General features: G+C 43.8%; 1 protein-coding gene across 1 annotated transcript in view; it reads right to left on the reverse strand.

The window, feature by feature from the left end:
- EPHX2 (epoxide hydrolase 2) overlaps window positions 1-13,280 on the reverse strand; it is a 1,142,911-nt gene that overhangs the window by 104,339 nt on the left and 1,025,292 nt on the right. The window contains exon 18 of the mRNA XM_069605642.1: window positions 346-404. Within this exon, the coding sequence (XP_069461743.1) occupies window positions 346-404 (59 nt within the window). The remainder of the gene's footprint in view (window positions 1-345; window positions 405-13,280) is intronic.

Below are 13,280 nucleotides of genomic sequence, written 5' to 3' on the forward strand. Positions count from 1 at the left end.
CGTAGCCCGGGATCATTTCCAGACCTAGCAACGCCCCTGGATAAGCCTGTTGGGAAAAATGCAGTCTTGCACCACTGGAGCATTGATTGATGGCATGTCTCCTTCCGTGTATTGATTATTAGCACAGGTGCGGGGAAGCCAGCTAATCTACCCACTCCAGCCCCTGCTAAAAGTCCCAAGAAGAACAGCTGTAAGAGGAGGCATGTAAATGGTGAAGATGATGTGTGTGCCATGAATTCAAGCTTACTCATGTAACAGGTGTGGCACAAATAAAATAGAGCTGGTACTTGAACACTCAGAAACATCATTTAGAAAGCTCGGAATACGTCTCCTCCTTCACTGTACCTCTCGATCTGTGTCCAGTGCCCGCAATCTTCGATGTGTCCGCGTGTGAGCTGGGGAATCTTTAAAGAGATTAGAAACAAAAGAAATACATTAACTAGAGGAATGGTTTGACACATTTTGTTTAAAATATGTTCACTGAGAAGCCACGTGCTCTGTATACTGTGCAGCATGTATATATTGTCTGATATTACACTCATAGAGGCTAATACGGAGTAATCGATACAAGTAGAATGCTGTGCTTTGTGTGTACTGTGTCCCAATGGCATTAACCCTATTGAACATCTAAGAAACACAACAGATAGTGCGAGGCCTTATTATAGAAGGTGTGTTCCAAGTAGTTCTCAGTATCATAGCTCCAAGATCAAAATAAATATTTGATCGTATTTACAATACAAACAATGGGGGCTCCTATTCCATAAGAACAGTGCCAGTGGTAAATTTAGCGCTCTGCTGAGGAACTACCGCTGGTGGTGAAAATCTGCTCCCAGTGGTAGAACATACTGCAAGTTATTTAAGTGTGCACATTTTCTGAGAAAGGAGTACAGTGCCTGGAGAAAGAAAACATTCTTGTTTAGTTTTGTGAGTGCTTTTTGACAACGCAAGGTACTTGGTTTCCATTGCTGCAGCTAATTACTGAAGGACAATGTTTACGACCAGTTTTGAGCTAGTCTTATTTTTAGACGGAATTACCTTCATTTTAAGAAGCCCTCTTTTACTGTGGGCAGACTGGCTGCCTGGGATGCATTTGCATCCAGTATAAATCGGAGGAGCGGCTTTTGGAGGCAAGTATTATTTCTCCCTTCAGCAAATGTAGGCATTTTACCTCTGGTGGTATTTTACTTTTACGACCAGCAGTACCATTACAGCCCCATGCAGAATGAGGGCTGCACTTTCAAAGTGATGGTGCAGTACTAGGATTTCTGCAGTGGTGTCACCTGACATCTGAAATGGGGAGGGTGCAAATGTATTTCCTTGAATTCTCCCTCAGGGAGCCCACATCTATCCACATTGTTTAATGAGTTCCTAGCTCTGATAATTTGTTTTAAATAATGTGTCAGAATGATGTATGTTTACAGCACTCATTTCAGAAAAAATAGAAAACGGCCATAAAATGTGCAATTGGTCAGTAGGTGAACAGGAGCATGTTATGATTTGGTATAAGGTATGATAAGTCATTTATAATGCGACAAGACAAGTGGGGGGGCAGAGGGAGGACAATAGAAACGATCTTACTAGGCCTCGTGACGTTCAGATCGTGCAAGTCCGACAGCGCCAAAGTGCAGAGGGCAGAAGAGGGGGCAATGCCAGGGAGAGGGAGGTGAAGTGTGATCAGGGCATAAATGCTCTGAGTAAGTGCATCCAGGGCAGAGTGGCTCTTGGTAAGTGCAAGGAGGCAGGGGACTGTAGAGGTTACAGTTACAGCCCTTAAGTGTGCGGAGGCCCAGAGGCAGAGCAGGGGAGACTGATCGTGGAGGAGCCTGGCACCCATTATGTTCAGAGAGTAGCCAAGAACCAGTCATTGCAGCAGAACAGGTAGGTCAGCATGAAAGGGAGAGAGAGAGAAAGCAGAGGTGAATAGGAAGGTCTTGAGCTGCTTCCGGAACCTCAGGATGTCTGGCTTAATTCTAAGAGGTGCAGGGAGGCCATTCCAGAGGGAGGCACGTACAGAACAGTGAGATCTGCCCCCTACTCTTTGCCTAGTTAATTTTCTGACCCACAGAGAGTTGGAGGTAGTTCAGCGAAAGGCTCGATAAGGAAGTTATTCTGGAAGAGAGAGTTGGATGTAGTGCATGTTAGCCCCAGAAAGCCTTGTGGAAGATGCAGAGGGTCTGCAGCCACAGAGAGCCAGTGTAGAGCTTTCAGTGCTGAAGGGATATGGTCTCTGGGCTTGAGGCCAGGGATAAGTCTTGCAGTCCTGTTCTGGATTATTTGCAGCGGGGGGAGAGTAGAGGAAGGCAGATTGAGAAAGAGGCTGTTGATATAGTCTGGCCTAGAGAGAACCAGAGCTCTGGAGACAATGACCATGTGGGAGAAAGTGAGAAAAGGAAGAATACCTCTGAGGAGGTGCAGCTGGAAATGGGACTTCCTTAGTGAGGTCAGAGATGTGAGGAGAGAACGAGAGAGTGGAGTCGAATCCTAGTTTCAAGCTGGCTGTGCCCAAAGAAACTCAGGAGGCGCTGTCTCAGCTATATAGACTAGCATTGTCACTGTAAAACAGATGCGTATGTTGTGAATGTTGAATGTGCCCAAACAAACTCAGGAAACCCTGTCTCAGCTATATAGAGGAGCATTGTCACTATAAAACAAATGAGAATGTTGTGCATGTTGATTGTGCCCAAAGAAACTCAGGAATCCTTGTCTCAGCTATATAGACTACCATTGTCACTGTAAAACAAATGCATATGTTGTGCATGTTGCTTGTGTCCAAAGAAAGTCAGGAGGCCCTGTCTCGGCAATATTGATTAGCATTGTCACTGTAAAACAAATGCGTATTTTGTGCATGTTGAATGTGCCCAAACAAACTCAGGAAGCCCTGTCTCAGCTATATAGACAAGCAAGGTCACTGTAAAATACATTTGTATACAACCTATTCACAACAAAAGTGATGAGGCTCTGTCTCAACAATGTAGCCAAGGATTGTCACTGTTATAAAGATTTGCATGTTGCTTGTTCCCAAAGAAAATCATGAGGCATGTGTTACGCTCACCTGGTCTCTGCGGGGGCGTTGGGGCATGGTTGCAGCCCTCCCTGTATTTGGATCACCCTGGACAGGCCTTCCCTCCTGCAGATATGCTGCTGACTGCGATGTTCGGTAGAACTGCTCCTGTTATTAATGAATGATGAGCACTCCGTCCTGCTTCTTCCAGCAGGGGTGCGTTGTATATGGGCCGAGTTACTTCACTGGCCTCTGAAGTGGTAGTCCAGTCCAGCTGCGACGATGCCACTTGGTAATGGTAAGTGTCTTTCGTTTTGTAAAGTCTCTTCTCGCTTTAAAATATTGTAGTAATATTCGTGCAAAGTATGATCTACGAGTTGTAACCATGTCTCACCTCTGCTTTCTCTTCACAGGCGAAAATGCGGCCCAGCGGTGCTTTCGGAGATTGATATGCGGCCAGAATGAAGGAAAAAAGGATCCGACCACCAGTTAAGCTGGTTTAAGGTAAGCGCAAGGTTTCCAATGTGCGCGATCATACACTGAAGGTTTTCGGTAAAGTCTAACCTTGTCTGTTGTTTCTCCTTGCAGGTGCCGTCCACGGATGAGCTAAGCGGCGAGCTCAAGTGTCACGGCCTGGCTTCGCTTTCCGGGAGGTCTGGGGAAGAAAGGTGAGTGCCAGGCACTGCGGAGGTGTTTGCAGGCGAGAACTGGTCCGAAGGTGAGTAGCGGAGCTGCCGGCGAAACAGGTTTCCAGGTAAGTAGCGAGGTTGCAGAAGCAAACAGATTCCAGGTAAGTTGAATCACTGGAGCGGGATTCCAAGGTGAATCTGAACCCAAGCAGCGGTAAGCGTTATGCTGCCTAAGGCAGAATAACGCAAAGTGCTTGCATGAAGGCTGGTCCGGCTTATATAGCTTGGCCCCAGCCACGACCCCTTAGCATTGGCTTTTGGGCCTCACCCTGCTACTCCCAAACGATGCTGCACATGCTTCTCAATTCTTCAACAGCCACCCCCGGACTGAATGCATGTGAAGAGTTCCTGTGAATGTAATAAAGTATTTTACACCCAAATAATATCTCTGCTCATATTTGTTCATAAGCCTGGCACCAAAGTCCAGCTGGGTCCCTGGTGCTTGATTGTCCCAAAGGGACAATTAAGTATGGCATTTCTCCTTGTCTCCGTCACCTGGGGGTGCATGGTTTGTGTGTTTGGGCCAGTGATCATGACAGTCTGTCTCAAGAACATATGCAAGCATTGTGAGGCTAAGTCCCATGTTTGATCCGAAGTCACACGTTTGTGCCTAGCAGGTGGTGCTGTGGCAAACTGCGGGGCAGAGACTGATGCAGGCAATAAAGCCGTTAAGCCGAGGACCCGTGCAGCTCATCAGTCAATCCCTAGCTTTGTGCATAATCCCCACCATGCTGTCTCCATCCAACATTGTGGAATGATATATTATACTATGTAAACCATAACAGAAAGGCAGACAAAGATAACACAGTTTGAACAGCCATACCCGCAGCCTTCAACAGGTTGTCTAAGAATGAGGCATAGTTGGCTAAATGTCAATTGTGTACAACATGGCTCATGCAGAGGTCAGAGGTTTTAATCTGATGCCTTCTGGAGCCATGGGGTGGACTCCGAACCAAGTATTTGAACCTGTCTATTCTTTAGTTCAAGCCAAGATTGTTCAATTGTATAATGCGCCGGCACCACAATCACATGTGTATACACTGATTCAATTAAGAAACCGAGAACCAGGGCCCTGCCGGGATAAAAGTGGAAGAGGTTTCACAGATGCCCCGGGGGTTATTAAAACAGAGAGGAAAGAGGTATTTAGGTATGGAAGTGAATCAAGGAGGAAAGATAGAGAGACAAAACAAAATGAAAGGAGAGGTGGGCTAAAGAGTAGCTAAGATGGAAGAAAGAGCACAAGGAAGAGAGAGTGAGGAACAGAGGATGCAAAAAGAGGAGTGGATGTGGGAAGATGTCCTTAGGGCTGAGAGAAAGGAGCTGGGGTGCGCAAGTGAGGGGGAAGAGTGAGAGAAAAAAGCAGGAGTGAGAAGGAAGAGCAGAGGTGGAGTGACGCATGGGGAACTAGACAAGCGATGGAGGGGGAAATGTGCAAGTAGAGGAGATGAGTGGAGGAAGGAGAGCAATGAAAAGACAGTGAAGAGGAGGAGGAAGAAGAAAAAGGACCCACCGGTGGAATAGAGAAGAGAGGAGGTTGGATAATGTAGTACTGAAAGGGCAGAGAACGGAGGGCAGAGGAGACAAGAGCAGAGGTGAAGGAGAGAATTAAAAAGGGAGGAGGAGGATCGAGATAAGGCAGATGAACCTATGTAGTAGAATGCTGGGAAGAACAAAGTGATCAAGAACGAAAGAGAAATTGAGAAAAGAGTACCAGTAAAGAGGGGGCCAAAGGTGACAAGTAGGAGAGAAAGGAGATTTGGGGTGGGTGGACCAGTTGCATGGCCGAATGGCAAGGGGGACAGATGGAGGGAAGGGTGAAGGAGAAGAAGGAAGAGAGCAAGAACAAAAGCAGGACAGATGGCCTCATTACGAGCTTGTCAGTAACCCGCCTAAATGTCCCGGCAGATCAGGAAGAGAGGTGCTGAAAAATGTTAGTCCCCATCCCATTGAGTCCTATAGGACTACATGGGAGTGGGGGGACGAAAGCACTGGCACCTGCCCGCAGAGTTGTAGTGTGGCGGTCCAGAAAGGGTGCCGGTACGTTGCAATGGGCACCCTTATTTCCGGACCGCCACAGTTGTAATGAGGCCCCGAGAAAGGAAAACTATAACAGGGCTGGTTCGAGGTAACGGGAAAGAGAGATAAGAGGAGACTTGAGTAAAGGAATGAGCTGCATTACTAAACTGCAAGGAGGCCAAAGAGAGTTAAGGAGGAAATGAACAAAGCAAACCAGAGTAAAAAGAAATAAAGGCAGGTGGGAAGGAGAATTGAGCTGCATTACGGAACAGCAAGGCGGCCAAAGAGAGGTAAGGAGGAAATGAACAAATCAAACCAGCAAAAAACGAAAGAAGGCAGGTGAGAAGTGAGCTTAGGGCCCTTTAGGAACGTGCATATATAATGGATGGGATCATACAGAATAAGAGTCCAAATAACAGAACCAATTCAGGACAATGGCAAAGTACTGTTTTATTAACAATTATCTTTTTATACCAAAAATATGTCAGAGGTTACGTCATACTACGTGGCAATAATGAAAAACCTATCAAGGGTCAGGATTGGCTAAGGGAAACATCGAAGTATACTTTTCTATAGGAGCTAGGATTGTGATTAGCTGTCTATTATCAGGTGGACAACATGTGCCTACCTATAAAACATGACATCTTCAGAAACATTAAATACAAAGTTTCTCATTGGTATTCAAAAGATAAGGTCCTTCGTTATATGGACTAATATAATTGGTTGACACGCTTCTGCCATGTCTTGAACATTCAGTTCATTTGGCAGCACGTAAGCCCAGACCCAGGTGCAAGGAGATAGGGCATGAAACTACCTCACCACAAAATTAGCCCAGCATCTCTCATTGCCAATGCCTTCTACCATGAAGATTGTCTTCGTACTTGGTCTTGCAAAGTATAATTTTCTTTGAGAATACACGTGTGTGAGGGCACTCACTATCGTGTATGGGACTCCAAGTTCAAACTCTATTTTCATCCTTGGCTCCCGTGACAGGAGATCACGATTTGGTTCATTTTGCATGTTTTAAATGCTCTAAATGAATTACACTTTCTTTGCAACTTAACAAGGGATGATTCACCCTCCGCACGTTTGCTCATTTCCAGAATAGATAGCTGAATTTGGCTGTTTTAGTCATGACTCCAGGCCAGACAACCTTGCCATGCAGCTCCACGATTCTGCTTATTCTTGCTGCGACACAGTTTTCCCATCCCGCTTCATGGGTCCTGGCTTACTAAATTCATGATACCGATGTCCAGCTTCTATATGATGGCAGCTTCGCCTGCGTTTTATTCACTATGTATATCCAGCTTCTATGATGACTTAGTCTACCTTGCGTTTCAGCATCTGTACATTTATTTTCTGCAGCACATTGTGCATGTGTAATTTTTTTCGTACTTAAAAGTTCACTTGATTCTTTACTTCATCATTAGTCCATTTAGGATCTATACATTTTTTTCAGTCAGTATCTCAGGACGTCGTGCATACTTTTTATGATGTCACTAGTTTCTTTTCTTTGCTCTTTCTCATATTCCTTCAGGGAGTTCCTCCCGTAGGTTGTCATCACTTCGGGGATACATTTGGTAGGGTTGTCTAAATGGGTATCTTCTTTTGAACACATGCTGTGATATTGGCACAACAGCTGGTGTCAAACATGGCACGGTCTCATGTCGCCAACAAATGGGAGGAAGGGGGCAGGATCTCCTGCAGAGGTATACAGCTGCTCCTATACATTCCCCCCTCTGGTTGAGTCCTCGACCGCCTCCTCAAGTGTTTCTGCATCGTGTTGTTTTCTCTTGAAGAAGTGTTTCTTAGGTGTCCATATTTTCCTCACCCCCCTGTGGGATGTTTCAACCCACTCATCCAAGCCCTACAACAGTACTATGCGGTGCTGGCCGCAGAAACATCAGAATGGCCACTGGAAAGCATGCTGCTCGCTCAAAACCAGCCAAAAAATGCACAGTAAAAACCGGAACAATAGGCTGCCACCCACTTTTGCCTATATTAGTGAGCACAGGAGGTCGCTGCCTAAAACTACCATTGGGCTGCACACACAGTAGCCTGGAACCACTTGGAAATAGCAATACTGATTGCCAAAAGCAACCCAGAGCTGTTTGGGAATCCGTTTAATTGATGTCAAAAATTGCTAAAATCACAGCTCACAAAACCGCTAAAAAGATCCCACCTCCTTGTTGGGGGGGTCAACATCATTCTCCCGCAAGAATCTACATGAATCTGAGGTCCACAGAAGTGCACCCATATTTGAACAAAGTATATTTTGAGGATTGCTTACTGGTAAGGCAGCTGTTAAAAATGGGTGCAATACCGGTGCTTGACACTGACCGGCGCTAGTGATCTAAATTCTGACATGAGACCTGTATTTCAGGAGCTAAACAGTAACCTGAGTTAGCTGAGACTTCAAAGGCTGGCTGTCCCCGGGAAGCCTTCACACCTAGTCTTCTCAGCAACAGAACAGGAAATCACATGGTCCTGTTTATTAAGAGGGAGGTTATTTTCCCTGCAGCTTGGAGAAAGGAACAATAGACTCTTTCAATTGAATAGAATATGCTGATTTGGGTGTGCCTGAACAACACTGCTCTGGTGGAAGGCAAGACATGTGACCATTCTGACTCACCAAGGTTCTAGGGGCGGAGACAAACGACTGGATTCAGAGAGTCCAGCAAATATATGATTTATGAGAATACTGATAACTAATTATACCTAGCGGACAAAAATGTACAATTTGGAGATTCTTAATATGAAAAATTCACTCACAGTTTGAGACGAAGCTGGACGCTGTAGGATGCTCTGAGACCAAACCCCATAATTATTAATATTGTAACGGCTGTGTTTAGGCTAGAAAAATGAAAACTTACTGTAATATGCCCAGAGAGGGGTTGTACCTCCGGGTAAGATTTGATGCAAAACCGATATTGCGAAACCCATCAAAAGTGCAAAATGTTGTCATTTCTGAACCCAAGCTCGTAGAAACATGTGACTTGAACCGAACTGTACCTTAAGAAATCTGTCATGCAATTTAGGTAATATTAACAAGTTGTGTATATTGTAAATATGTGTTTTATGAAAAAGAAGATATGCTTTACGGACACAAAGGGGAGTGTCCTTTCCTTGAGCCATAAAGATGATACCTGATGACTCATTCTGACTCACAACTCCGCTCTCTAGTCAGAGGACAGTTAATCCTTTAACCTATCAGGATTCTCAGAGGGTTGGGCATAGGAAGTCAGCCTCCACACCCCCTTTGAGAACACATAAAAAGAGACTGCTGAGACCCAGATGGACACCCTCATTTTTCCACTACTCATCGATTCCTGTGCAGCACGCTGCCCCACCATCTCCAGACAAAAACTCCAGACTCCTGAGGCTCCAGAACTTAGACTCCAGATAGACTCCAGAACCAAACTCTAGAACTAAACTCTAGAACCTTAAGCAGGGGCCAAACCCAAAAGCTGAACTCTTTTCAGGGGCCCCAGAATCCAGCAACCTAACCAAACTATTCAACAGCCGGGCGAGCTGTTTGATTCTGGCTAGAACCCTGTGCCAGAACCATATCCAGACCCAGAAAGCAGAGCTGCACCCAGAACCCGGCAGACCCAGACCAGACCGCTGTGCAGTGCTGATAGCAGACCAGAGACCCCGCTGTGAGCAGAACCAGTGCCTGAGACCGTCCCTTGGCGAGAGAACCGCAGCCCAAACCTGACCAGATCTGTGACGAGGTCCATTCCCTTCCAAAATTAGGAGTGAGTATCTAGAACTGTCCAGAACCCATCTCTTAGTTTAAAGTAATCTTATTCAAACCATTTCCACCTGTCCAGAACTGCATAGAAATCGTGTGTCCATTCTGTGATTTCAAAGCTGCAAAAGTGTCATCTGTCTTTCTGAAATCTTGACTTCATTTCTGAAAATCTCCCTCTACAAATCCATCCGTATCTCCTCAGCTTTCCAATAAATCTAAAACGACCTTCCAGCTCCTTATAGTTTTTCCGTAATCGCGGTTTACGCACTTGGAAAAAGTGCCGCGAATTGCCATTTGGCTCAATTTCACCACTTGCAAAAATAGCTGCTTCTTGCTTTCCACTGCTGAAATTCGTTTCCACTCTGATAATCATTCATGAATCATTGCTAGTGTTGACCGGAACTAATCCAAAGTAGCTGTCACCTACCCTGAATCTCCTATAGGGAATTAAAATTATTTTTAGCATATTTTTCACCTCATTGCAATCACATTTAAAAGTATTTGGCCTGTGTTTTAAAATCATCCCTGTTTCTCTAAGCTTGCTGGGGGGAACGGGAACTGAACTGCTGTTGATTATATTCCTGAAAACCTGTGTGCCCTCATTTCCATCTCTTCATATTGCATAGGGGGTGGGTGAGTTGTCACAAGGGAAAAAGTGATCATATCATCTCTTGTTGAATCCATATCGAGTTTTATTTCTGTGCCTGCATTCTTTCCCATCTTGCATTTCCTTGAACCATAAAAGTATTCTCTGCTACCTTATTCTTTCTATACCAACTCCTAAGTGATCAAATAATTGTGCTATTGTAATATTACCCATTGTTGATCACTATTATATTCATAAGTGTGTTATCAAATATTAATGTATTCATAAAAGTGTGATATATCTATATTGTTTAATTTTTCCAATAAACCTTTTCATTTGCAAAAAAACCCTACTTCTTGGCTCAGTGAGGTCAAGGGGATTAAACAGAGGGGTGTTATATAAGGGTTCATCATCCAGATTTAAGAACTTGACATAAAAATCTATAAATAAGGGCTTCCTTTGGGCATTTCAGACTAGGCATGATTGAAGTCACTTACACCCCTCGGGGTGCTTTCTGATTTGACATGTTCATCTACACTCCAGGTCATGTAGTTAAATTGTCCATTCAGGGTACAATAGACCCATCGTCCAACGTACGTCTTATGATTCTTTGGATACAGAAACTTCATTCCCTCAGGGGCTATAATGCTAGCCTTTATATATTTCCTGAACGCGTCATCAGTCAGCTCCTTGACATTCGGTTCATCTTTGGCATCAATCATGCCATTTTCTTGAATTGGGCAATCACCATCCTGACTACACAAGAATCCAAACATTACTAGCACCAGTATTACTCCAAGAACCTTGAATAAATTTGCCAACCAATGAGGAATCCATGAAAACAAGGAGGCAAACCACTGTCATCTTCAATGTCATCTGTCTCTTCTTCCATTTTGGTATGCATGTCTGTCAACATCGATATGGCTTCTGACAAGGTCCCATTCTGGCCATTGTGAAAAGGTGTAAATGTGCAACATTATGGCCCGATTTTGGTGCAAACTCCTCCTTCCATTGCTGTGATCATATCAAGTACATATTTATTCTGGAGGGTCATCAGTCGTATGGCCCTCAGCTCTTCTTCAATGGCGTTGAATCCCTTTATCGCGCATTGATTGTCTGGAGTAGCTCCCATCTGGTGATTTGCAACCATTTGGCGTTCGCCACTGTTTGAATTCCAGGCATAAATATAGCGGTCATTATCATAGTAGTCTTGCTGAAAAACATGTGCTCATCACAAATGGTTTCATACGCTGTTATTGATTTGGCTGAGAAATAATGTTCTCTTTTCGTCTGCCAGAGTTCAAGCGATTTTTTTATCAAATGGTGATCTACTTTTGGGAATTTGTCAATGTGTAAATTGCTCTGAGGAATGACTAATGCTGGAACATGGATGAGCACCATGGAACACACTCCACCCCAATTCCTGGCCAACTTCATATAGGCTCTAGATCCACAAGCCCAATATCGATCTATAAGGTCAGCTGTCCTTTTTCTCATTCCGGGAACGTCAATTGTGGCTTTGCATTGCTTGTTATGTCCCACGTGGTTCTTTCCATGGCTTTGGAAACATATTGTCGCATTAACCAATGGGATTACAAGTGCTGGGCCTGGTTCATCTTCATACCCATGTCAATAACTTGGATTGCTTGGCCCATGACTTTAAGCATCCATCATTTGCTCGCTGCAATTCTTGTACGTTTTCTGTTTTCAGCAGATGAGCTGCACAGGACATCATTCCATATTCCCATATTCCCATACCATCTTGGTATGCACTCGTCCATAGATCAATAGTTGTGATCGTTCCCAACATCCAGGCGATCCTGCTATTGCGTTGACATGAGAACAGTTCATTCTCTTCATTTCTTCAAGTATCACCTCATCCTGTCTTGCAGCAGGATACACAAGCATTTTGTCTGTCCATCCAGGCTCCTTCTCTATTTGTAAGGTTTTGATATAGTCATCCTAGCATTGAAACAACCATCTTGATCTCCATTGCAAGGTTGCCCAGCTTCGTTGGAACTGTTCTCGAGTAGTACATGCTGCAAGATGGCTGAGGCATTTTGCATCGTATGCCGATACCTCCTTCGAAATGAAAGTCCTTACTGTATTCATGGCATAGGGGATGGGAGAGCAGATATAGCAACTCTCATCAGATGCTCTTTCCTCCGCCTTTTTTATGTGCTGATACCACTTGTTGTTCCTAGATGTTATATCTAGATAAGTATTTATCCCTTCATTATCTTCCTCTGCGTCTCTTGTATCTCTTCTAACATATCCATAGAGATCAAAGAAATTGTCATCATTCGTTCTCATAGTGGGGAAAATCATATAAACTCTTTGTTCAGTAGAACCATTAAGATAGTAGAGACTGTGAAAAATAAGGAACAAAAATATAAAAAGAACAATTATGCAAATATGTATTATGCATATAAATCTGGACAACCATTTTTCGTGCCATCCCACTGCTTTCTGAACTCGTGCTCTCTCTATAATCATGTCGTCTTCTTCATTAATCATTTTTAATACAATCATTGAGTTTCTTTCACATTGTAACTGTACAATTATAGCAATGAGGAGTCTTCTTTTCACTGGACCGTTTTTAGGATCCTGGAAAAAAGTATGAATATTAACATCTCTTCTAACAAGAGCAGGGTAAGATTGAAGTATGAACACAAAGACAGCAACCACAAACCGATGAATGTCACTATTGGCAGGTATCATGTTTTATTATCATTTAAAACAGATATTCTCCATGAGCTTAATCTGGATATTGATCTCTCTTCCAATTTCTGATCAAGAACTGATGTTTAGGCATAATTCTGATGCATTATTCACTACTTCAATATATTTCTAAAAGTTCATTTCAATCTCTGGAATTTCTCTGCAAGTCCTTGCAATTCCTGCTAAAATATATATGGAGTTTATATTGAATTCCAATCTAAATAAAATACGTGCTAATAACGTGTTGCCTTATCATCCTTCTTCTTAGTCATCGATCAGGTCTGCACACAAGGAAATTCTTCTTCTTGCCTTGCGTCTCGATCAGCAACAGTGGGAGGGAGGGTCCCGCCTTCATACATCTTCAAGTTGTTCAGATGCAACCAAGCTCGTCTTCCCAAAATTTTAACAGCAGAATGGGAAACTTTCTCAACAAGGATTGGGCCATTGAAACAAGGCTCATGCCACTTCCGGGTGAAGATTTTAATCAAGATCAGGTCCCCAACATATAACTTA

Source organism: Ambystoma mexicanum, chromosome 4p (assembly GCF_040938575.1).
Source record: "Ambystoma mexicanum isolate Mex_15411 chromosome 4p, UKY_AmexF1_1, whole genome shotgun sequence".
Lineage (NCBI taxonomy): Eukaryota > Metazoa > Chordata > Amphibia > Caudata > Ambystomatidae > Ambystoma > Ambystoma mexicanum.